Source organism: Hypanus sabinus, chromosome 12 (genome assembly GCF_030144855.1).
Source record: "Hypanus sabinus isolate sHypSab1 chromosome 12, sHypSab1.hap1, whole genome shotgun sequence".
Classification (NCBI taxonomy): domain Eukaryota; kingdom Metazoa; phylum Chordata; class Chondrichthyes; order Myliobatiformes; family Dasyatidae; genus Hypanus; species Hypanus sabinus.
In genome coordinates this window covers 90,275,741-90,301,834 of record NC_082717.1, presented here as the reverse complement: position 1 = coordinate 90,301,834, position 26,094 = coordinate 90,275,741, and the positions used below count along the sequence as shown (strand labels likewise).

General features: G+C 42.9%; 1 protein-coding gene and 1 long non-coding RNA gene across 4 annotated transcripts in view; one reads left to right on the top strand and one right to left on the bottom strand.

The window, feature by feature from the left end:
* The window catches only part of LOC132403128 (solute carrier family 22 member 2-like), a 180,306-nt gene that overhangs the window by 20,326 nt on the left and 133,886 nt on the right, over positions 1-26,094 (bottom strand). For all 3 annotated transcript variants that reach the window (XR_009515187.1, XM_059986430.1, XM_059986429.1), the window contains exons 2-5: positions 12,950-13,053; positions 12,700-12,854; positions 6,243-6,411; positions 6,044-6,158 (exon numbers count right to left, since the gene is read on the bottom strand). Coding sequence is in view for 2 of the 3 variants with exons in the window: in XM_059986430.1 (XP_059842413.1) it covers positions 6,044-6,158; positions 6,243-6,411; positions 12,700-12,854; positions 12,950-13,053 (543 nt within the window). In the remaining variant the exon portion in view is untranslated. The remainder of the gene's footprint in view (positions 1-6,043; positions 6,159-6,242; positions 6,412-12,699; positions 12,855-12,949; positions 13,054-26,094) is intronic.
* Positions 2,426-6,324, top strand: LOC132403129 (uncharacterized). Its single transcript, XR_009515188.1, has 2 exons — positions 2,426-3,447; positions 6,191-6,324. It is a non-coding gene; the product is annotated as an uncharacterized LOC132403129 (long non-coding RNA).

Genomic DNA, 26,094 nt, shown 5'->3' with positions numbered 1-26,094 from the left:
TACTCCACTGAGTACTGATACATCTGACTTTAGCTTCTCTCTCTCAAATTGCAGGGGGGGAATTCATATTATTTAATGATCACTGTCTCCTAAGGGTTCCTTTACCTTAATCTCCCGAATCAAATCCAGTTCATAACACAACACCCAATCCAGAAGAGCTGATTCCCTAGTGGGCTCAAACACAAGCTGCTCTAAAAACCCATCTCATAGGCATTCTGCAAATTCCCTCTTGGCATCCAATCTATCTGCATAGTGAAATCCCATGACTATCGTAAAATTGCTCTTTTGACATCCCTTTTCTATCTCCCACTGTAATTTGTAGCCCACATCCTGGCTACTGTTCGGAAGCCTGAATATAACTCCCATCGGGGTCTTTCTACCCTCGCAGTTTCTTCACTCTACTCACAAGGATTCTACATCTTCCAATCCTATGTCACCTCCTTCTAAGGAATTGTCTCATTTTTTACCTACAGAGCCACACCAGTCCGACTGCCTAACTGCCTGTCCTTTTGATACAAGGTGTACCCTTAGATGTTAAGCTCCCAACTATAATCTTCTTTCAGCCTCGATTCAATGATGCTCACATCATCAGAACTGCCAATCTCTTTCTGCACTACAAGATCATCTACCTTATTCCATATATTGTGTACATTCACTTTCAGTCAGTATTCGTCACCCTTTTCAATCTTGTCCCCATTTTGCACTGCATCTCATCTCACTGACTGCAATTTTTCTCTATCATCTGCCTGTCCTCCCTATCACTCCAGTTCCCACCCCCCTGCCAAATTAGTTTCAACCATCCCCAACAGTTCTATCAAACCTGCATGCAAGGATAGTCCGTTCCTTTTATACCGGTCATACCTTCCCCAGAATAGATCGCAATGATCCATAAATCTGAACCTTTGCTCCCTGCACCAGTTCCTCGGCCACACATTCATCTGCCAGATTATCCTCTTCTTGCCCTCACTGGTGTGTGACACAGGCACAATCCAAAGATTGCTACCCTGGAGGTCCTGCCTTTCAGCTTTCTACCTAGCTCCTTAAATTCTCCCTGCATGACCCGCTCACTTTCCCTGCCTATACCATTGGTGCCAACGTGTACCAAGGCCTCTAGCTGCTCCCCCTCCCCCTTTGGGATGACGTGGACCTGATCTGAGATGTCCCTGACCCTGGCTCCTGGGAGGCAACATACCATCCGGGTGTCTCTATTGTGCCCACAGAATCTCCTGTCTAGTCCTCTGACTATGGAATCCCTTATCATTACTGCTGTCCTCTTCTCCCTTTTTTCCTTTCTGAGCCACAGTGCCAAACTCGATGCCCCCCCTCCTCAGTAGGGGACCACCCACAGGGGTACTCTGTACTGGCTGCCCATCTCTGTTCCCTGTCCGGACAGTCACCCTACAACTTAGGGGTGACTACCTTCCTGTAGCTGCTGCCTATCACTTCCTCAGCTTTCTGTAGGAGACAAAGGTCATCGAGCTGCAGCTCCAGTTCCTTAACATGTTCTCTGAGGCACTGCAGTTCTGATCCGGTGCTGATGTGGTTATCAGGAAGGCTGGAGGTCTCCCAGAATCCCAACATCTCGGAAAAACAGACCCTGGAGCCACCATCACTGCTCTAACTACGTGCTAACAGATGAAGAATGAAGAGTGAAGAAGAAGAAAGAAGAAACTTACCTGATATGTACCTCAGCCAGGTCTGTTCTCGCATAAGCCTGATGAGCCAAAGCCTCACCACTCCAACCCTGGTCCACTCACACAATGGCTGCCCCACTTTTGACTGCCTCGATTTTATTTTCTCGTGCTAATGAGTTGTGACTGCACTGCCAAAAAAGCCAAACTCCTGCTAAAGCACCTTTATTAAATCTTTCGCTCCCAGACCTGCACAAGGCCTCCTCGATTGATTCAACTGCAACTGTGCCACCAAGAAAAAAAATATTAATGGAACTCCAGAGGCAAGAGAGAGGAACTGGCAAAGGAACACTAGCAGGGTTGATAGCAGAACGACATTGGCTGGAGTTTCTGGGAGCAATTTAGAAGGAGCAGGATAGATTCATCCCAAAGATGAAGAAATATTCTAAAAGGAGGGTGAGGCAACCATGGCTGATGAGTGAAGTCAAAGGCAGCATAAAATTGAAAATTAATGGGATGCTAGAGGATCAGGAAACTTTTAAAAAGCAGCAAAAGGCAACTAAAAAAGCAAGGAGGGAAAAGATGAAATATAATATAAATATTATAAAATTATATTATATATTATATTATAATATAAATAATATTATTATATTATATAGTATATAATTATATTATATATAATAAGTATGTTATATTATATAATATTATATATTATAATAATATTATATTATTATATAATATAAATATGAAATATAATTGGCTAGTAAGCTAGCCAATAATATAAAAGAGGATACCAAAAGTTTCTTCAGAGTAAAAGAGAGATGAGAGTGGATATTGGAACAAAGAAAAACAAAGCTGGACAGATAGTAATTGGGGACAAAGAAATGGATGAACTGAATAAGTATTTTGTTTCAGTCTTCACTGTGGAAGATAATAGCAGTGTGCCAGAAATTCAATAATGACAAGGGGCAGAAGTGAGTGGAGCTGCTATTACTAAGGAGAAAGTGCTTGGGAAGTTGAGTGGTCTGAAGGTAGATAAGTCACCTGGACCAGATGGACCACATCCCAGGGTTCTGAAAGAGGTGGCTGAAGAGATTGTGCAGGTATTAGTAATGATATTTCAAGAATCACTAGATTCTGGAATATTTCCAAAAGACAGGAAAATTGGAAACGTCACTCTGCTCTTTAAGAAGGGAGCGAGGCAAAAGACGGGAAATGAAAGGGCAGTTAGCCTGACTACAGTGGTTTGGAAGATGTTGGAATTCATTGTTAAGGATGAGGTTTTAGAGAAGTTGGAGGTGCATGATAAAATAGGCTGAAGTCAGTGTGCTTTCCTCAAGGGAAAATAAGTTAGCCATGATGGAATGGCAGAGCAGACTCGATGGGCCAAATAGTCTAATACTGCTCCTACGTCTTATGTCTAATGGTCTGATTCTGAAAGCAATAGATGATTGTTATGAACGTCAGACTCAGCAGCTTCAGGGTACAACTCTTAATAAGTATTGTTTTGAAAGGGAGCTGACAAAATACTGGAAATGTTTTACCAGGGTGCTCAGAACTTTGGTTCTTTGGTCTCGGTATTGTGATGGCATAATTTGTTTTTGTTACAGGTTCATGGACATGTTAACAGTGAACTGAGGCGGTTCAAGGATACAGACTGTTGTCAGGTTCTGGTGCCCACGGACCTGTTTGTGGTGAATCACAGCGCAGCTGAGGAGAGGCAGTGCACTGAGGTCGAGTGGAGCAGACTCCCATCTGGTAGCAGTGCTGCCTCACATTGTCAGAGCCCGATGAGGAGGAAGTTCTTCATCCAAAGGTGGTGAATCTGTGGAGGCCGAGTCACTCACTGGGTGTATTTAAAGTGGAGGTTGATGGGTTCTAGATATGTAATGGCGTCAAAGGGTGGACGTCAGGAGAGTGGGGTTAAAAGGGATAAAAATCAGCCCTGAAGGAATGGGAGAGCAGATCCGATGGGCCAAATGGCCGAATTCTGTTCCGATGTCTTATGGTTTTATAGTCTTACATCGAGAGAGCAAGCGTGTTGAAAGGGGTACAAAGTGCGGGTTACTGTGGCATAATTACCTCAATATTTTTTTTTTGAAAACTTTTTTTATTGCATTTTTAAGTAGTTACAAAATGAAGTATGAAAAAAAAATGTATATAACCCTTCCCCCCTCCCCTTATCCCCTCCCCCTAAATGCCCTATAGGAAAAAAAGAGAAAGAGAAAAAAAAAGAAAGAACGATTGCCTGGTTGTTGGAAGATCTCCACATGCTCCATGGAATTCGTAATAACTTTAATATGTATATTTCTTTCTTTCCCCAAATAACCAATTGTTTCATCTTCAGAGCATCTATAGATTTATTCCTGTCTTTTGTAAATAAGGGCTCCAAATTTTCAGAAATGTTTCATATTTATCTCTTAAATTTTTTAATTTTTTCTAATGGAATACAACCATAGATTTCTTTCTTCCAAGAGTCTATACTTAAATATGTATCCGATTTCCAAGTAACTGCAATAGCCTTTTTGGCTACTGCCAGTGCAATTTTTATAAATTCTTTCTGGTATTTATTTAGTTTGAGTTTTGGTTTTATCCCTTCAATATCACCTAATAAGAGTAATATTGGATTATGAGGAAATTGTGTTCCTGTAATTTGTTCCAGTAAAAGTCTTAAATTTGTCCAAAAAGGTTGAATTTTAGAACAAGACCATGTAGAATGTAAAAAAGTACCAGTTTCCTGGTTACATCGGAAACACTGATCCGATAAGTTTGGATTTAATTTATTTTTTTTTGTGGTGTAATATATAATTGATGTAGAAAATTATACTGCACTAACCTTAACCGAACATTTATTGTATTTGTCATACTATCAAGACATAGTCTTGACCAATTTGTTTCTTCAATTTTAATATTCAAATCACTTTCCCATTTTTGTCTTGACTTATGGACTCCTTGTTTAATTGCCTGTTTTTGAATCAAATTATACATACAAGATATAAATTTTTTAATATTTCCTTTTTGAATTAAAATTTTTATTTCATTAGGTTTCGGCAATAACATTGTTTGACCTAATTTTTCTCTTAAATAAGCCCTTAATTGAAAGTAACAAAATAAAGTGTTATTTGATACTTTATATTTATTCTTTAATTGATCAAATGACATTAATATACTTCCTTCAAAACAATTCCCTATATATCTAATCCCTTTTTGAATCCAATTATATAAAAGTTGATTGTCCATTGTGAAAGGAATAAGTCTATTTTGAATTAAAGATCTCTTTGCTAATAAAGATTTTTTTGTCTCATCATCAACATTTATCTTATTCCATAAGTCAATCAAATGTTTTAATATAGGAGATTCTTTCTTTTCCCGTATCCATTTAGATTCCCATTTGTATATAAAATCTTCTGGTACGTTTTCTCCTATTTTATCTAGTTCTATTCTAATCCATGTCGGTTTATCTTTCTCAAAAAAAGATGCAATAAATCTAAGTTGATTTGCTTTATAATAATTCTTAAAATTTGGAAGTTGTAATCCTCCTAGATCAAATTTCCATGTCAATTTTTCCAATGGTATTCTTGACATCTTACCTTTCCAGAGAAATTTCCTCACATATTTGTTTAACTCTTGAAAAAACTTCTGGGGTAATTGTATTGGTAATGATTGAAATAAATATTGTAGTCTAGGGAATATATTCATTTTTATAGTATTTACTCTATCTACTAATGTTATTGGTAATGCCATCCATTTATCAAGATCTTCCTGAATTTTTTTCAAAAGTGGTAAATAATTTAATTTGTATAAGTTTTTTATGTCATTATCAACTCTTATACCTAAATATTTTATACCATTTGCTGGCCATCTAAATTGAGTTATTAATCGACATTGATTATAATCTCCTTTAGTAAGAGGTAAAATTTCACTTTTATCCCAATTTATTTTATAACCCGATATTTTCCCATATTCTTCTAATCTATAAGATAATTTGCGTAGTGAATGTAATGGATCTGTTAAATAAAGTAGAACATCATCAGCAAATAAATTAATCTTGTATTCTTCCTGATTAACTCTGAATATCTGGGTCCATTCTAATTAATTCAGCTAGTGGTTCTATTGTCAACACAAACAAAGCAGGTGATAATGGGCAACCTTGCCTAGTTGATCTTGTTAACTGAAATGATGTTGAAATTTGACCATTTGTCACTACTTTAACTTTGGGATTAGTATTTAAGGTTTTAATCCATTTTATAAATGATGTTCCTAATCCATATTTTTCCAATACCTTAAATAAAAAATCCCATTCCAAACTATCAAATGCTTTTTCCCTAAAGCAACCCTAAAGCAACTGCCACACTCATTTCCTCCCTCTTTTGCGCTAAATGGATTATACAAAATAACCGGGTTACAATTACCTCAATATTTATCGAGAAAGCCTTCTTGTTCCTTTTAGCCATTTGCTGAAGGACTTTGATAGCTTTTTTTTGTTTATTTCTTGACAGTAACCACCTCGGAGACTCTGGCAGCAGCCTATGATTATAAAACAGTTGTTGTCTCCGCAGTTTGTGTCCACACTCTCGAGCAAGCAATAATGAGTATTGTGATGGACTTTACCAGTAGTAGGTCATGAAAATGAAGTTGGGCACAGTGGTCACCAGCTGCAGCGTCCTCCAGGCTGGTGCCAGGTAAGCAATAGCGGCGAGTAGCATCATCCCAAAGCTGAAAAACGTCTGGATTACAATCCCCACTGTTCTTCTGTGCTGCATTCCGACCAGCTCAGAAACTGGGGGTTGGGTGAAAATAGACATCTTACAGGACCTTCAAAGGCAAATTCCTGAACCAGACACTCCTTGCGAGAGCCCCATAACCTCTCCCAGTCCGTCACCCAACCTGTCCCTCCCTGGACCCGCTCACTCCGACTCAGACATTCTCGGTTCCCTGTACACCTGCCACTGCCACTTGATGACCGGGTGGAATTCATGGTGTTCTCTGCCAGCCCGGGCGACAGTCTGGCATAAAGCCGCGTTCCTGACTGCTCCAGTCAGCATGTGTCACCCGTCACGGTGAGCGGGTCACAGTGGCACTGTGGAATATTGCAGCTTTCTCTCGATAAAGCACTTCACAGCTCTGCCCATCACACACACTCAGACATCACTGCATGGTGCGGGATCCCTCAGCTGTGGCTCAGACACACCACACACACACATTCATACTCACACACTGACACACACACTCACACACTCATTCACACACTCACACATTCACACAAACACACTCACTCATACTCACACAATATACACTCAAACACACACACATTCACACACTCATACACACCACACATGCACACTCACACACATATGCACACCACACATGTGCACACACATACATACATGCACACCACACACTCTCACACCTATATACACTATACACCAAGACACACACTCACTTACACATGCAAACACACTCTCACACACACATATACCCGCACAAGCGTAAACACACACACAGACACACACACGCACATACAAATACACACATATACTCACACATAAACAACACACAAACTCACATGAAAACACACTCACACACACTCTCTCACACCCACACATCACCATATACACACATACACTTACATAAGGATCAACACAGACACACACACCACACAAACACATATACACAAACTCATACATGCACACCAACACACACATATTCATACTCACACATATGCAAATACACACTCACACACATGCACTCATACACACTCTCACACCCACACACACTGTAAACACATAAACATACTCTTACATAAACAACACACAGACACACACACCACACAAACACATATACACAAACTCATACACACACACCAACACACACACATATTCATACTCACACACATGCAAATACACACTTACACACATGCACTCATACACACTCTCACACCCACACACATCAACATACACTTACATAAGCATCACACAGACACACACCACACACAACCGCACACACATATACAAACACATGCTCACAGACGCACATGTATACATGCACTCACACACACACATATACACACACATACACACACACACATACACACACACTCATACACTCATGCACTTATATACACACACAAACATACACATATACAGAACATCTGTGAGGTACAGTAGCCTGAAGTCACACTGTCAGTATTCAGAAACACCATCAGATTCCCGAACAGTTTATGAACCCATCCACACTATTTCTTTGTCCCTCTCAGCCCCATTCTCCAACCTTCTGCCCATAACCTTTACTAATCAAGAACCTATCAGCATCCACTTTAGATATACCGAATAAATTGGCTTCCACAGCTGTCTGTAGTAATGAATTGCACAGATTCACCACCCTCTGGCATAAGAAATTCTATTATAGGAAACATTCTCTTTACATCTACTTTATCTGGACCTTTCAATATTCAATATTTTTCACTGAGACCCCTCCTCATTTTTCTAAACTCCAGCAACTACAGGCCCAAGGCCATCAAGCGCTCCTCATACATCCTTGCTTTTATATTGGCAACAGAAATGGCAACAAAATTTAATGCGTACTTTAGATCTGTCTTCACCAGGGAGGACACAAGCAATCTCCCAGATGTATGGATGGGCCAGGGTCATAAGATATCAGAGGAATTGAGACAGATTGGCATTAGGAAAGAAACTGTGATGAGTAGACTGGTAGGACTGAAGGCTAATAAATCCCCGGGTCCAGATGGTCTGCATCCGAGGGTTCTAAAAGAGGTGGCTCAGGAAATTGCGAATGCATTGGTAATCATTTTCCAATGTTCCTTAGATTCAGGATCAGTTCCTGAAGATTGGAGAGTGGCTAATGTTATCCCACTTTTCAAGAAGGGAGGGAAGGAGAAAACGGAGAACTAGCCTAACGTCAGTCGTGGGGAAGATGCTTGAGTCCAGTATTAAGGACGAAATAGTGGCACATCTTGATGGCAGAAATAGGATTAGGCCGAGCCAGCATGGATTTACCAAGGGCAAATCATGCTTGACTAATCTGTTGGAGTGTTTTGAGGGTGTAACAAGGATGTTAGATGAGGGTAAGCCAGTGGATGTTGTGTACCTAGATTTTCAGAAGGCATTCGATAAGGTGCCACATAGGAGATTGGTGAGTAAAATCAGAGCTCATGGCATTGGGGGCAGGGTTTCAACATGGATAGAAAACTGGTTGGCAGATAGAAAGCAAAGGGTAGCAGTGAATGGGTGTTTCTCGGACTGGCTGGAGGTGACTAGTGGGGTACCACAGGGCTCTGTATTGGGACCACAGCTCTTTACGATTTATGTCAATGATTTAGATGAGGGCATTGAAAACTATATCAACAAGATTTCTGACGATACTAAACTGGGTGGCAGTGTGACATGCGAAGAGGACGTTAGGAGAATACAGGGAGACTTGGATAGGCTGGGTGAGTGGGCAGATACTTGGCAGATGTCATTCAATGTGAATAAATGTGAAGTTATCCACTTTGGAAGCAGGAACAAGAGGGCAGAGTATTGTCTGAACGGTGTAGAGTTAGGTAAGGGAGAAATGCAAAGAGACCTAGGAGTCCTAGTTCACCAGTCAATGAAGGTGAATGAGCAAGTGCAACAGGCAGTGAAGAGTTTGTACAGGGCCCTGGTGAGACCACACCTGGAATATTGTGTACAGTTTTGGTCTCCAGGTTTAAGGAAGGACATTCTGGCAATTGAGGAAGTGCAGCGTAGATTCACTAGGTTGATTCCTGGGATGGCAGGGCTGTCTTACGCAGAGAGATTGGAGAGATTGGGCTTGTACACGCTGGAATTGAGGAGATTGAGAGGGGATCTGATTGAAACGTTTAAGATAATTAAAGGATTTGATAGGATTGAGGCAGGAAATATGTTCCAGATGTTGGAAGAGTCCAGTACCAGAGGGCATGGATTGAGAATAAGAGGTCAGTTATTTAAAACAGAGTTGAGGAAGAGCTTCTTCTCCCAGAGGGTTGTGGAGGTGTGGAATGCACTGCCTCGGAAGACGGTGTAGGCCAATTCTCTGGATGCTTTCAAGAAGGAGCTAGATAGATATCTGATGGATAGGGGAATCAAGGGATATGGGGACAAGGCAGGGACTGGGTATTGATAGTGAATGATCAGCCATGATCTCAGAATGGCGGTGCAGACTCGAGGGGCCGAATGGTCTACTTCTGCACCTATTGTCTATTGTCTATTCTAATCCTTTTGAAACAAATGCTAACATCGTATTTGCCTTCCTCACCACAGACTCAGCCTGCAAGGGGTGATCTGGCTGATGGGGTGGTAAATTGGATTAGTAAGTAAGCAGATGATACTAAGATAGGTGGCGTTGTGGATAATGAAGTAGGTTTTCAAAGCTTGCAGAGAGATTTAGGCCAGTTAGAAGAGTGGGCTGAAAGATGGCAGATGGAGTTTAATGCTGATAAGTGTGAGGTGCTACATTTTGGCAGGAATAATCCAAATAGAACACACATGGTAAATGGTAGGGCATTGAGGAATGTGGTAGAACAGAGTGATCTAGGAATAATGGTGCATAGTTCCCTGAAGGTGGAATCTCATGTGGATAGGGTGGTGAAGAAAGCTTTTGCTATGCTGGCCTTTATAAATAAGAGCATTCAGCATAGGAGTTGGGATGTAATGTTAAAATTGTACAAGGCATTGGTGAGGCCAAATTTGGAGTATTGTGTACAGTTCTGGTCACCGAATTATAAGAAACATGTCAACAAAATAGAGAGAGTACAGAAGAGATTTACTAGAATGTTACCTGGGTTTCAGCACCTAAGTTACAGAGAAAGGTTGAACAAGTTAGGTCTTTATTCCTTGGAGCGTAGAAGGTTGATTGGGTCTTGATAGAGGTATTTAAAATAATGAGGGGGATAGATAGAGTTGACGTGGATAGGCTTTTTCCATTGAGAGATTCAAACAAGAGGACATGAGTTGAGAGTTAAGGGGCAAAAGTTTAAGGGTAACACAAAGGGGAACTTCTTTACTCAGAGAGTGGCAGCTGTGTGGAACAAGCTTCCGGTAGAAATGGTGGAGGCAGGTTCGGTATTGTCATTTTAAAAGAAATTGGATAGGTATATGGACAGGAAAGGAATGGAGGGTTATGGGCTGAGTGCAGGTAGGTGGGACTAGGTGAGAGTAAGCACTTGGCACGGACTAGAAGGGCCGAGATGACTTGTTTCCATGCTGTAATTGTTATATGGTTATATCGTTTAGGGAAATCTGAACTAGGACTCCCAAGTCCCTTTGTATCTCCGATTTCTGAATTTGCTACAGTTTTAATCCTTCTACCAAAGTGCATGACCGTGAATTTCCCTACACTGTGTTTCACATGCCACTTCTTTGCACACTCCCATAGTCTGTTTGTCTTTCTCCATACTCCCTGCTGCCTCAGCACTATCTGCTCCTTCACCTATCTTTGTATCGTACATACACTTGGCCACAAAGCCATCAATTCTGTCATCAGATCATTGACATGTCATCTGCAGAAATTCTCTGATGACTCAGCAATAGTTTGGTGTATAAAGGGAGGATGGGAGGATGAATACAGGGCCCTGGTGGGGGACTTTGTCAAATGGTGCAAGCTGAATCATCTCCAGCTCAACGTCTGTGAGACAAAGGAGATGGGGATGGACTTTGGGAAGACTAAGCCTGCACTGCTCCCTGTTACTATTGATGGTGAGGGCATGGATGTGGTGAGGACCTACAAGTACCTGGGGGGCATCTGGGTGACAGACTTGAGTGGAGCACCAACACAGAAGCTGTGTACAAGAAGGGCCTGAATTGCCTCTACTTCCTGAGGAGACTGAGGTCTTTTAGAGAATGAAGGACTCTCCTTCACATGTTCTACCAGTCTGTTGTCACCAGTGGTTTGGTGACATACCAGTCTATATGGTGGTGTGCTAGGGAAATGGCATCAACACAGGTAATGCCAACAGGCTCAATAAGCTGATGATAGGGGTCAAACTAGATACACTGAAGGTTATGGTAGATCAAAGGACTCTACAGAAAATCCTGGCCAATTCCAGACTGTTTCTCACCCCACCTTGGCTGTACAGAGGAGCACTTTGAGTGATAGACTAAGACAACCGTGCTGCTCAAAAAGAGTGCTATATGAGGTCATTCTTATCCTCAGCTGTCGGGCTCTATAACCCCACCCCTCTTAGACTGTTTGTGGTAACTTTTTTTTATTCTTTCTACTTCTCTTCGAATATTTATATATCTGTGCAGTTGAAATGCTGCTGTGACCCTGTAATTTCCTTTGGGATCATTAAAGCATCTATCTGTCTAAATAACGTGGAAAGAAGGGGCACAACACTGAACTCTGAGGAACACCACTGGTCACCTGCAGTCAATCAGAAAATGCCTTCTTTATTCCCACTCTTCACCTCTTGCCACTCAGCCAGCCTTCTATTTATGCTAGTATCTTTCTGGTAATACTGCGCATTCTTTTCTGATTTTTGTTAGCAGCCTCAGGTACAGTACAGTGTGAAAACCCAAGTAAACTACATCCACTGATACTCTGTTGTGGCAAAATGGCAAATTTCACGTCAGGTAAGTCAGCGACAATAAATCCAATTATGAAAAGTACGATCTACAAATAACTAGTGACACCAGACCAATAATAAGTTAGAACCAGGGAGAAAAAGGGAAAGCGTTTTTCGTGTTCCTGATGAGGACATCCGAAACTGGAGCGTGCATTAGTAACAAACTGTCCCATTATTAATGAGTTTTGCAAACATCTCTATAGCAACATCCAGTATCTTTAAAATAGCAGAATTATTTAAGGGTCATTATCAACATAAAAAAACCCTTACTTATTTATGCAGACACCTGGACCCTTAACTCTACTTACGCATTCATAAAAGCAGAGAAGTTGAAAGGCAAGGGAGAGTTTACAGGGAATTCCCGGAGTTTAGGAATGAGTAACAGGCCTCAGGCGATTAAATCTTGGGAGATGTAAAATCCCAGGACTGAAGGAGCACACATACCTCACTGAATTATTGAGCAGAAATAAAAGAGAGGCTTACTTAAGACATAGGCACTGAGCCAGCCCCCTTTACTCAATACTCCCTGCAGTGTGCGGAAGATGAGGAACCAAAGGTAATTCGGAGCCAACGCCACTGCGATTCCTGCCACCGTGGTCGCAAATTGGGAAAATAAGAAACAGAGTTTCCTACCATATCTACAAAGAGAGAAGGGGAAAATATTCAGATTTACAACTGGTAAACGTTGTTGAATGTTACTTTTCACATAGTGTAGACGTGGATCGATACTTACATGTCTGCCCCAAAACCCAGGATTACAGTTCCAATCATAAATCCCAAATTTAGACAAGCTTGAGACAAATCCACCTTCCAAGCATCAGTACACACAAGTCCGAACTGTAACATTGGCAGAAGAAGACAAACATAGCAACATATCAATACCGTTCTTCGATTGCTTATACGCTCAGTGGAAAACATCTAATCAGCCAATTATGTAGCAGCAACTCAATGCATTAACACATGCAGACATGGTCAGGAGGTTCAGTTGTTGTTCAGACCAGAATGGGGAAGAAATGTGATCTAGATGATTTTGGCTGTGGAATGATTATTGGTGCCAGACAGGGTGGTCTGAGAATTTCAGAAACTGATTATCTCCTGGGGTTTTCACACACAACAGTCTCTAGAGTTTACAGAGAACACTGTGAAAACAGAATAAAAATCCAGTGAGCAGCAGTTCTGTGGGTGAAAATGCCTTGTTAATGAGCGAGGTCAGAGGAGAGCAGCCAGACTGGTTCAAGCTGACAGGAAAGTGACAGTAACTCAAGTAACCACAAGTTACAACAGTGGTGTGCAGAAGAGCATCTCTGAACACACAACACGTGTCCAACCTTGAAGTGGATAGGTTACAGCAGCAAAAGACCCCGTGAACATGCACTCAGTGGCCACTGTACTCGGTACAGGAGTTATCTAATGTGTTGGCTGCAGTGTGTATGAGCTGACGATTTGCTGGAATTACTATTTCAGGGTAACTCAAGAGGGAGAAGATAAAATTTAACTGGCCACTGGGAATTGCCCCAGATGTGTCAGTCAGTGGCATACTCAGGAGGGACACAGAGTTTCAACCCCACACCTCGACAATTTCTCTCACCTAACAGACACTGATCGCTGCTCGACCCATTGAGTTCCTCCAGCAAGTTATTTGTAGCTCAAAATTTCACCACCTGCAGTCTCACGTGTCTCCAGAATAAAGTAAGCTTGGGGTGGAATTGGTGTAAATTTATGATGGATGGTTGGCATAAACTCAATGTGTCTATCCTGTTTGATTCTCAAACTGTGGAATAAAAGGAATAGAACGTGATAAATCTGAGAAATTCATTACCAAGTGATTGGATATATCAGAGTGGGGGTTGATGGGTTCACGGTTAGTCAGGGTGTCAAAGGTTACGGGGAGATGGGGCTGAGAGCGATAATAAATCAGCCATGATGGAATGGCAGAGCAGACGATGGGCCAAGTAGGATTGCCTATATGCCTTGTATTTTGTGTTGCACATTTATTCTGGGTCATTTGTCACGTGGGTTAAGGCATAGTGGAGGCGAATGAGTAATTTCAAGTTCACACTGTTTAAGTCAGGTTAGTCTGGTGAGAGCCAGGGGTGATAATTTTTGTTGACTGCTTTGTGCTTAAGAATGCCTAAATGGGTTTAAGAATGCTAAGATCACCTACGGTACCGGTTAGGCCGCTTATTTCATTATATCGCTAGTTCTGGTCTCATTAATTTTTTTTATCGTTACAAGATTGTTCATCTTTGCTGGTTTCTTAAAGAGGATCAAACGTACCTTGCACCACCCTAGTGCGAGGGTCAAGGATGTCTCTGAGCGGCTGCAGGATGTTCTGGAATGGGAGGGTGAACAGCCAGTAGTCATGGTGTATGTAGGTACCAATGATATAGGTAAAAAACGGGATGAGGTCCTACAAGGTGAATTTAGGGAGTTAGGAGATACACTGAAAAGTAGGACCACAAAGGTAATAATCTCTGGATTACTACCAGTGCCACGTGCTAGTCAGAGTAGAAATAGGAGGATATTTCAGATGAATACGTGGCTTGAAAAGTGGTGCAAGGGGAAGGGATTCAAATTCCTGGGGCATTGGAACCAGTTCTGGGGGAGGTGGGACCAGTATAAACAGGAGAGTCTGCACCTGGGCTGGACTGGAACCAATGTCCTAGGGGGAGCGTTTGCTACTGCTGTTCAGGAGGCTTTAAACTAATGTGGCAGGGGGATGGGAACAAGTGCAGAGAGACAGAGGGGTGTAAAATGAGGGTAGAAGCAAAAAGTAGTAAGGTGAGAAGTAAAAGTGGCAGGCAGGCAAATCCAGGGCAAAAATCAAAAAGGGCCACTTTTCAACATAATTGTATAAGGGCTAAGAGAATTGTAAAAACAACCCTGAAGGCTTTGTGTGTCAATGCGAGGAGCATTCATAACAAGGTGGATGAATTGAATGTGCAGATAGTTATTAATGAATATGATATAGTTGGGATCACAGAGACATGGCTCCAGGGTGACCAAGGATGGGAGCTCAACATCCAGGGATATTCAATATTCAGGAGGGATAGACAGGAAAGAAAAGGAGGTGGTGTCGCATTGCTGGTTAGAGAGGAGATTAACGCAATAGAAAGGAAGGACATTAGCCTGGAGGATGTGGAATCGATATGGGTAGAGCTGCATAACACTAAGGGGCAGAAAACACTGGTGGGAGTTGTGTACAGGCCACCTAACAGTAGTAGTGAGGTTGGGGATGGCATTAAACAGGAAATTAGAAATATATGCAATAAAGGAACAGTAGCTATAATGGGTGACTTCAATCTACATATAGATTGGGTGAACCAAATTGGTAAGGGTGCTGAAGAAGAGGATTTCTTGGAATGTATGTGGGATAGTTTTCTGAACCAACATGTCGAGGTACCAACTAGAGAGCAGGCCATTCTAGATTGGGTATTGAGCAATGAGGAAGGGTTAGTTAGCAATCTTGTCGTGTGAGGCCCCTTGGGTAAGAGTGACCATAATATGGTGGAATTCTTCATTAAGATGGAGAGTGACATAGTGAATTCAGAAACAAAGGTTCTGTACTTAAAGAAGGTTAACTTTGAAGGTATGAGACTTGAATTAGCTAAGATAGACTGGCAAATGATACTTAAAGGGTTGACGGTGGATATGCAATGGCAAGCATTTAAAGATCGCATGGATGAACTACAACAATTGTTCATCCCAGTTTGGCAAAAGAATAAACCAGGGAAGGTAGTGCACCCGTGGCTGACAAGGGAAATTAGGGATAGTATCAAGTCCAAAGAAGAAACATATAAATTAGCAAAAAAAAGTGGCACACCTGAGGACTGGGAGAAATTCAGAGACCAGCAGACTAAGGGCTTAATTAGGAAAGGGAAAAAAGATTATGAGAGAAAGCTGGCAGGGAACATAAAAACTGACTGTAAAAGCTTGTATAGATATGTGAAAAGAAAAAGATTGGTCAAGACAAATGTAAGTCCTTTACAGTTAGAAACAGATGAATTGCTCATAGGGAACAAAGACATGGCAGACCTATTGAATAACTACTTTGGTTCTGTCTTCACTAAAGAGGACATAAATAATATTCTGGAAATAGTAAGGGACCAAGGGTCTAGTGAGATGGAGGAACTGAGGGAAATGCATGTTAGTAGGGAAGTGGTGTTAGGTAAATTGAAGGGATTAAAGGCAGATAAATCCCCAGGGCCAGATGGTCTGCATCCCAGAGTGCTTAAGGAAGTAGCCCAAGAAATAGTGGATGCATTAGTGATAATTTTTCAAAACTCCTTAGATTCTGGCTTAATTCCTGTGGATTGGAGGATAGCTAATGTAACCCCACTTTTTAAAAAAGGAGGGAGAGAAAAACCAGGGAATTATAGACTGGTGAGTCTGACATCGGTGGTGGGGAAAATGCTAGAGTCGGTTATCACAGATGTGATAACAGCACATTTGGAAAGAGGTGAAATCATCGGACAAAGTCAGCATGGATTTGTGAAAGGAAAATCATGTCTCACGAATCTTACAGAATTTTTTGAAGATGTAACTAGTAGAGTGGATAGGGGACAGCCAGTGGATGTGGTATGTTTAGATTTTCAAAAGGTTTTTGACAAGGTCCCACACAGGAGATTAGTGTACAAACTTAAAGCACACGGTATTGGGGGTATGGTATTGATGTGGATAGAGGATTGGTTGGCAGACAGGAAGCAAAGAGTGGGAGTAAACAGGACCTTTTCAGAATGGCAGGCAGTGACTAGTGGGGTACCGCAAGGCTCAGTGCTGGGACCCCAGTTGTTTACAATATATATTAATGATTTAGACAAGGGAATTAAATGCAGCATCTCCAAGTTTGTGGGTGACACGAAGATGGGCGGCAGTGTTAGCTGTGAGGAGGATGCTAAGAGGATGCAAGGTGACTTGGATAGGTTAGGTGAGTGGGCAAATTCATGGCAGATGCAATTTAATGTGGATAAATGTGAGGTTATCCACTTTGGTTGCAAGAACAGGAGAACAGATTTTTATCTGAATGGTGGCCGATTAGGAAGAGGGGAGGTGCAACGAGACCTGGGTATCATTGTACACCAGTCATTGAAGGTGGGCATGCAGGTACAGCAGGTGGTGAAAAAGGCAAATGGTATGTTGGCATTCATAGCAAAAGGATTTGAGTACAGGAGCAGGGATGTTCTACTGCAGTTGTACAAGGCCTTGGTGAGACTGCCCCTAGAATATTGTGTGCAGTTTTGGTCCCCTAATCTGAGGAAAGACATTGTTGCCATAGTACAAAGAAGGTTCACCAGATTGATTCCTGGGATGGCAGGACTTTCATATGAAGAAAGACTGGATCGACTAGGCTTATACTCACTAGAATTTAGAAGATTGAGGGGAGATCTTATTGAAATGTATAAAATTCTAAAGGGATTGGACAGGCTAGATGCAAGAAGATTGTTTCCGATGTTGGGGAAGTCCAGAATGAGGTGTCACAGTTTAAGGATAAAGGGGAAGCCTTTTAGGACCAAGATGAGGAAAAACTTCTTCACACAGAGAGTGGTGAATCTGTGGAATTCTCTGACACAGGGAACAGTTGAGGCCGGTTCATTGGCAATATTTAAGAAGGAGTTAGATATGGTCTTTGTGGCTAAAGGGATCAGGGGGTATGGAGAGAAAGCAGGTACATGGTTCTGAGTTGGATGATCAGCCATGATCATACTGAATGGCGGTGCAGGCTCGAAGGGCTGAATGGCCTACTCCTGCACCTATTTTCTATGTTTCTATGTACTCTTTTGAAATTGTGAGTTTGGTTGTTGTCATATAGTGTCACCCCGACCCCATTCATAGTCTCTGAGCGGTTTTGGTTTGTTTTCAAGTAACTGACAGGCCCAATTCTACTCCTGTGTCTTATAGTCATATGAAGATAAGATGGCAAAAACAGAATTTCATCAGTAGAAGAGGAAATCTGAAGAGAAACGCTGTAGTGGGGCTGAGAAACTGCCAATAGTGTGTAAGCTGCCTTAGCTTCAAGCAACCCAGGACTCAATGGCAGCAGCAACCAAAGACCCGAACTCCAGCCTACCTGATGACTGCAGCTCCAAACCCTGACCTCGCTGATTCGCGTTCCTAGGGGGTCCAGGAACCCACTGGTGACTCACTGACTCACTGATCCAGGGCGCGGGTTCTCACCCTCACAGGTCTGCCATCCCGGCATCCACCCGTGACGTCCCACGCCCACGTCACTGACCTTTGACCTAGGCTCCAGCCTGATCCCTGATTCCCCAAACACTCCCATCCCCAAACGCTAACCTGACCCTGATCTAAAAAAAGCAACAAGGTCTGAGCCATGGCTTAAGCCGAGACTGCAGCTCAGTCACATCTTGAACAGAAGCTCTGATTTAACATAATCAAAGAAAAATTACTCTGGAAGGTTCCATATACCCTTATGTTCATCATGTAGGGTGGGGTGGGATGTTATTGGCCTTAGTTCAGTCGTTGGATCTTGTCTTGTGTCTCGTTGCAGACTGAGGTAAAGGTCAGTTTATGTCAGACAGCATCAATTAGCGAAAGCCAAATAGTCTTTGATGTTTTTGATAAGATATCGAGATGAGGCCTCGGGGAATGGATAAAGGAGGCATGTCATGAAAGGAATGTGGTCACATGAGGAGAGAGGCTGAATGTGGTGAACTAAATTGCAGAAAAGGCCCGACTTCGGCAGAGAATCAGAGGCTCATCATCAAATTGTGCTGAAGGCAGCAGAAGACTCAAGACGGGAAGTGGCTCAGCTCACTAGAGGGTGTCGTTGTTCACTGCAAGTAAGTAATGCACACAGTGAACATGAGAACAGTGCATTAAAGTGTCAAGAGTTTTTCAAGAAGTGGAGGGAAATGGGGGCCATGGTAATATAGATATGCCAGTTATTCAATCAGGTAATTGCAAATGCATTGAAAAGCAGGTGCAGTGGAAGACCATAATACAATCAGGCCATCTGGCCTACTGAGGCAGCTCTGCCATTTGTTCATGGCTGATTTATTTTTCTCTCCTAACCCCATTCTCCTGCCTTCTCCTCATAATCCTTGACACCCTTACTAACTGAGGATCTACCAACCTCCGTTTTAAATACACTTGATGACTTGGCCTCCATGGCACTAACAGCAATGGATTCCACAGATTTACCACACCCAGCAGCAATAAAAATTGCTCCACACCTCTGTTCTAAAGGGTCATCCTTCTATTCTGAGGCTATGCCCTCTGGTTCTAGATTCTTCCACTATTGAAAACATCATTTCCATGTCCACTCTACTGAGCACTTTCCATATTAGTTGGGTTTCAATGAGATCCCCCCTCATTCCTCTAAATTCCAACAAGTGCAGTACAGTCCCAGAGCCATCAGACATTCCTCATTCATTAATCTTCTCATCATTGTCATAAAACTCTTCTGGACTCTCTCCAATGCCAGGATATCCTTCCTTAAATATGGGACCCAGGTCTCCTCACAATCCCCCAAATGCAGCCTGACAAAGCCTTATGAAGGCCCAGCATTCCATCCTTGCTTTTTTTATTCCAGTCTCCTTGAAGTGAATGCTGACATTGCATTTACCTTCCTCAAGTGAACGTTAAAGGAATCATGCACAAGGATTCCAAAGTCCCTTTGCACTTCTGAATTCCGAATTCACTCCTCATCTAGAAAATTGCCTATGCCCTTATCCCTTCCACTAAAGTGCACCTGCCTCTTCTTTGTTCATTCTCCCAGTCCTCTGCTTCCTCAACACTGCCTACTCTTCCACCTATCTTTGTATTGCCAGCAAACTTATACTCAAAAGTCCACACTTCTGTCATCGAGATCATTGACAATATAATGTGGAAAGCAGCAGTCCCAGCACCGATCCCAGTGGAATGCTCTGGGCACTGGTAGCCAACCAGAAAAGCCCCTCCTTTATTCCCACTCTTTGCATTCTGCCAGTCAGTCAATCTTCTCTCCATGATAACATCTTTCCTGTATTACCATGGGCTCTTAATTTGTTAAGCAGCCTCGTGTGTGGCACCTTGTCAAAGGCATTCTGGAAATCCAAGCAAACTGACTCTCCTTTGTCCAACCTGCCTGTTATTTCCGCAATGAAGTCCAACGCGTTTGTCAGACGAAACTCCCTCTAAGGAAACCAAGCTGATTTTGCCTATTTTATCATGTGACTCTGAAGTCTCATCCTTAATAACAGACTCTAAAATCTTCCCAGCCTCTGAAGTCGAGCTAACAGGTCTATAATTCCCTGCTTTTTCCCGTCTACTGTGGTCAAAGTACCTGATACCCAAGTTCAGCCCTGACTCCAGGTGCTCTCTGTGTGGAGTCTGCATGTCCTTCCTGTGATTGTGCCGATTTCTTGGAGGGCTACAGCCATGCCCCACCACCCACACGACATCCCAAATGCACAGAGGCTGATGGGTTAACTTTCTGCAGTAACTTGTCCCTGATGTGCAGCGGGTGGTGGGAGCTGATGGATTTTTTCACATTTAGAGATCCAGCACAGTAACAGGCCCTCCCAACCCAGCAAGTCCATGCTGCCCAGCTACACCATGTGACCAAATGACCTACTGCTATGTCTGCTTTGGAACGTAAAGGAAGCCAGAACACCTTTCTGGTCAAGCAGATAAGTTACAAACTGTTACGGACAGCGACACGACTTAAACCCAGCTCACTGGTGCTGCCAAGTAATGCGCTAGCTGCTAAGCGACTGTCCTGCCCGGGGGAGGGGGGTGTAAATTTATGGTCGCTGGCCAGCATGGACTCAATAGGCCGAAGGGCCTCTTTTCTGGGCTGTATCCCTCAGTGAGCTTATAGGGTGGCTTGACTTGTTGGCTATAGGGCCAGAGGTAAAGGTTGCAATCGGAGGTGACGGTGAGCTTGTGCAGACTTAATTAGGTCCATGTTGGTGCAATGGTAGCAATGCGTTAGACCCCTTACACCACCAGCACAAAGCAAAGCCAAAATCACAGCATCGATTGATTCACGGGGTTTAACTCCAAACGTCACATGCCGGAAACACTCAGCCGTATCCGTGGGAGGACAGAGTGAACACTTCGTGTTGAAAGCCTTCCTCACTTTTCAGTGACTCGCGCATTTTCTGCTCTTATTGGAGATTTCACCTGCAGTTTTCTTTCTGAATTTCATTCACTGGGACGTAACCATGAAAGACAGGGTTGGGGTCACTGTTGTGAATTGCTGGGATCTTTTGTATTGCTCTCAGGTCCGTTAAGAATAGACCTGATAGAGCATGGAGAGGTTAAACATAGAAACATAGAAAACCTACAGCACAATACAGGCCCTTCGGCCCACAAAGCTGTGCCAAACATGTCCAAGGTTTTATCCATAGCCCGCTATTTTGCTAAGCTCCATGTAGCCATCCAGGAGTCTCTTAAAAGACCCTATCGTATCCGCCTCCGTCACCACTGCCGGCAGCCCATTCCACACACTCACCACTCTCTGCGTAAAAAACTTACCCCTGACATCTCCTCTGTACCTAGTTCGAAGCACCTTAGAACTGCGCCCTCTTGTGCTAGCCATTTAGCCCCGGGAAAAACCTCTGACTATCCACACGATCAATGCCTCTCATTATCTTGTACTCCTCTATCAGGTCATCCCTCATCCTCCGTCGCTCCCAGGAGAAAAGGCCGAGTTCACTCAACCTATTCTCATAAGGCGTGCTCCCCAATCCAGGCAACATCCTTGCAAATCTCCTCTGCACCCTTTCTATGGTTTCCACATCCTTCCTGTAGTGAGGTGACCAGAACTGAGCACAGTACTCCAAGTGGGGTCTGACCAGGGTCCTATATAGCTGCAACGTAGCTACATTTGGGGAAATAATATAACAGGGGAAGTTGATCCTCTGGCAGTGAAAGAGCGTATAGTTAAGACAATGCCACAAAGAATTTGATAACTTAAATATTGACTCAGAAGTTTTATTTGCTGGTGGTGAAGCCACTGCTGAAGAGAGAATCTATCAAATATTTTAGTGAGAATTATAATAGCAACACCCAGAAACTGAACCAATTAGCACCTTTTTGTTACATTTAAGACACATCCAAAATCAGCATTAACTGGGTTACACTGGCAATCAGGTTCAACTGAAAGCACGTCTCAGATGAACAACAGATTATGCCATCCATTAGTGCCATCCTACCACCGTTCATTAGAGCTCTTGGGTATAAATAATGAGCTTCACTGCATGCCCATGTTGTATAGAATTGTTAATTCTCTTGTCGTTCAAATTTTTGAATTTTAATGTAATCCATGCAATTGTCTGCGAATTTTCCAGTAATTACGGTATTGTTGCTTCTGTATTTTCAGCAGCAGGTGTCACAGGACTGGAACCTGACTACTTTATACTTTAATAGTTACCACATAAATTTGTTTTATCTCCAGTGTGATCATGAGTGATCAGTGTGATTCCTTCCTTCTTTTCTTTGTTCTCATGGCTCCTGTTTTTTGTTCACATTCTGTCCTGTAACCGTCGAAGGGGAAAGAGTAGAGAGGACAAATACCTAGTCAACAGGGATAAGACCAAAAGATACAGGAGCAACATTAGGCCATTTGGCCCATCGAGTCAGCTCCGCCATTTCATCACGGTTGATCCATTTTTCCTCTCAGTCCCAATCTCCTGCCTTCTCCCTGTATCCCTTCATGTCCTGAACAATCAAGAATCCATCAACCTCTGCCTTAAATATACATAAAGACGGCCTCCACAGCTGCTTGCGGCAATGAATTCCATAACTTCACCACTCTCTGGCTAACGAAATTCCTCCCCATCTTCATTCTAAAAGGACACCCCTCTATTCTGAGGCTGTGTCCTCTGGTCTTGGTCTCTCCACATCCACTCTATCAGGGCCTTTCACCATTCGATAGGTTTCAATTAGGTCATTCCTCATTTTTCTGAAGTTTAGTGAATGCAGACCCAGAGCCATCAACTGCTCTTTATATGACAAGCCATTCAATCCTGGAATAATTTTTGTGAACCTCCTTTAAACCCTCCCCAGTTTCAGCACATCCATAAGGGGTCCAAAGCTGCTCACAATACTCTAATTGAGGCCTCATCACCAGTGCTTCATAAAGTCTCAATGTTACATCCTTGCTTTTATATTCTAGTCCTCTTGAAATGAATACTAACGAATCCTAACATTGCATTTGCCTTCCTCACCACAGACTCAACCTGAAATTAACCTAAAGGGAATCCTGAACAAGGACTCCCAAGTCCCCTTGAGCTTCCAATTTTTGTATTTTCTCTCCATTTAGAAATAGTCAAACCTTCATTTCTTTGACTAGAGTGCATGACCATACATTTCCCGGCACTGTATTCCATCTGCCATTTCTTTGCCCATTCTCCTAATCTGTCTAAGTCCTTCTGTAGCCTCTCTACCTCCTCAAAGCTATCAGTTCTCCATCTATCTTCATATTGCCTGCAAATGTTGCAACAAAGCCATCACTTCCATCATCCAAATCATTGATATATAATGTAAAACGAATCAGTCCCAACACAGCCCCCTGTGAAACACCATTAGTCACCAGCAGCCAACCAGAAAAGGTTCCCTTTATTCCTACTCTTTGCCTCCTGCCAATCAGCCACTGCTTTATCCATGCTAGTATCTTTCCTGTAATACTATAGGCTCGTAGCTTGTTAAGCAGACTCATATGTGGCACCATATCAAAGGCTTTCTGAAAATCCAAGTACACAGTATTAACCGGTTCTCTTTTGTCTATCCTGTTTGTCATTTTTTCAAAGGATCCCAACAGATTCTGGGAACAGCTTCTTTCCAACTCTGATAAGACTGCTGAACAGTTCCTGACCCGGATCCGGGCCGTACCTTCCAAATATCCGGACCTGTCTCTCAGGGTTTTTTTGCACTACCTGACTTTCTCTTTTCTACTTTTTATTTATGATTAAAATTTAAATTTTTATTATATTTACTATCAATTTGTACTCCAGTAAGCACGAAGCGCAGAATCAAATATTGCCGTAATGATTGTACACTCTAGTATCAATCATTTGGTGACAATAAAGTAATGATAAAGTCATTACAATAATAATAAAGATTTGTAGGGTAAGATTTTCCTTTGAGGAAACCACACTGACTACGGCTGATTTTATCATGTGCCTCCAAGTACCCTGAACCCACATTGTTAACCATCAACTCCAAAATCTTCCCAACCACTAAGGTCAGATTAGTTGGTCTATAATTTCCTTTCCTCTGTTTCTCTCCCTTCTTGGAGAGTGGGGTGACATTTGCAATTGTCCAGTCTTCTGGACCATTCCAAAATCTAGTGATTCTTGAAAAATCATTACTAATGCCTCCATTATCTCTTCATGCAGCTCCTTCAGAACCCAGGGAGTGTACACCATCTGGTCCAGGTGACTTATTTACCTTCCGACCTCTCAGTTTCCCACAAACTTTTGCCCCAGTAATGGTAACTTCACACATTTTATGACCCCTGTCACCTGTGTCTTCCACAGTGAAGACTGATGCAAAATACTTATTCAGTTCATCTGCCATTTCCTTGTCCCCCAATACTACCTCACCAGCATCGTTTTCCAGTGGTCTGATATCCACTCTCACCTCTCGTTTACACTTTACTTATCTGAAGAATCTTTTGGTATCCGAATATGATGACATGGAACCGGAGACAGAAGTAGAGACATGGGATGCAACAGCAATGACACAAAGAGTTTCAGGAACTTCATAAATGATGTTACAGCAAACATCTATTATTGTAATAAAACAATGGATTCTCCAGCTTACCATCACCCACAACTGGTCTCACCCGTCACACTAGATTGTGCTCCTCCCACTTCTCCCCCGCCCCCGCCACCCTCTTATTCTGACTTCTGCCCCTTCCTTTCCAGTTCTGATAAAGGGTCTTGGTCCAAAACGTCTACCCCTCCATAGATGCTGACTGACCTGCAGAGTTGATGCGCCATCAATAACTCTCTGAGACGTGAGGCGAGATATCGGCTTTTATTGACTGGAAGAAAGGACAAGCAGCAATTGACCACCATGCTACATCCTGGAGACTGAGGGCAGGGCTCAGGCCCCAATCGCCTTTATACCGGGGTCAGTGGGAGGAGCCACGGTCAGCAGTCAGCGGGGGGGGGGGGGGGGGTGTCCAGACAGGTATATGTAGTTCAACACAAGAGTTCCTCCAGCATTTTGTGTGCATTGCTCTGGAAGGACGTAATTGTGTCAGAGAAGAGAGAGGTAATGCTGATCTGCAGCAAGGGAGAATACAGCCACCCAATATATTCCAACAACACCTTGTCACTGAGACCCTCACCATCACTGTGCTGGAAAATGCTCTGCACCAGCCATGGACATGCCGTCATTGCAAGATAAGCAACAAGGTAGGATTGTCCACAGTGACTGACTCAGCTCCTGGCATCCCAAAGACTTTCCACTAGGTGTCAGGCACAAGTTAGGAGAGAGGTGCAACAGTCTCCACCTGCCTGGATGGGTGCAGACACAACACCATCCGGCAAAAGGCAGACAGTTCACAAGCTTCCCGTAAAAACAGAACCTTCCCTACATCCCCCCACAACAGCCTTGGCTCAGTGTGTTCCAGCTATAAGGCAGAACTCACCATTAGCAACACTACGATCTGTGCTGGGTACAGCCCACACTACAATCTGTGCTGGGTACAGCCCACAGTACAGTCTATGCTGGGTACAGCCCACACAACAGTCTGTGCCGGGTACAGCGCACACTACAGTCTGTGCTGGGTACAGCGCACACTATGATCTATGCTGGGTACAGCCCACACTACAATCTGTGCTGGGTACAGCCCAAACTACAAACTGTGCTGGGTACAGCCCACACTACAGTCTGTGCTGGGTACAGCCCACACTACAGACT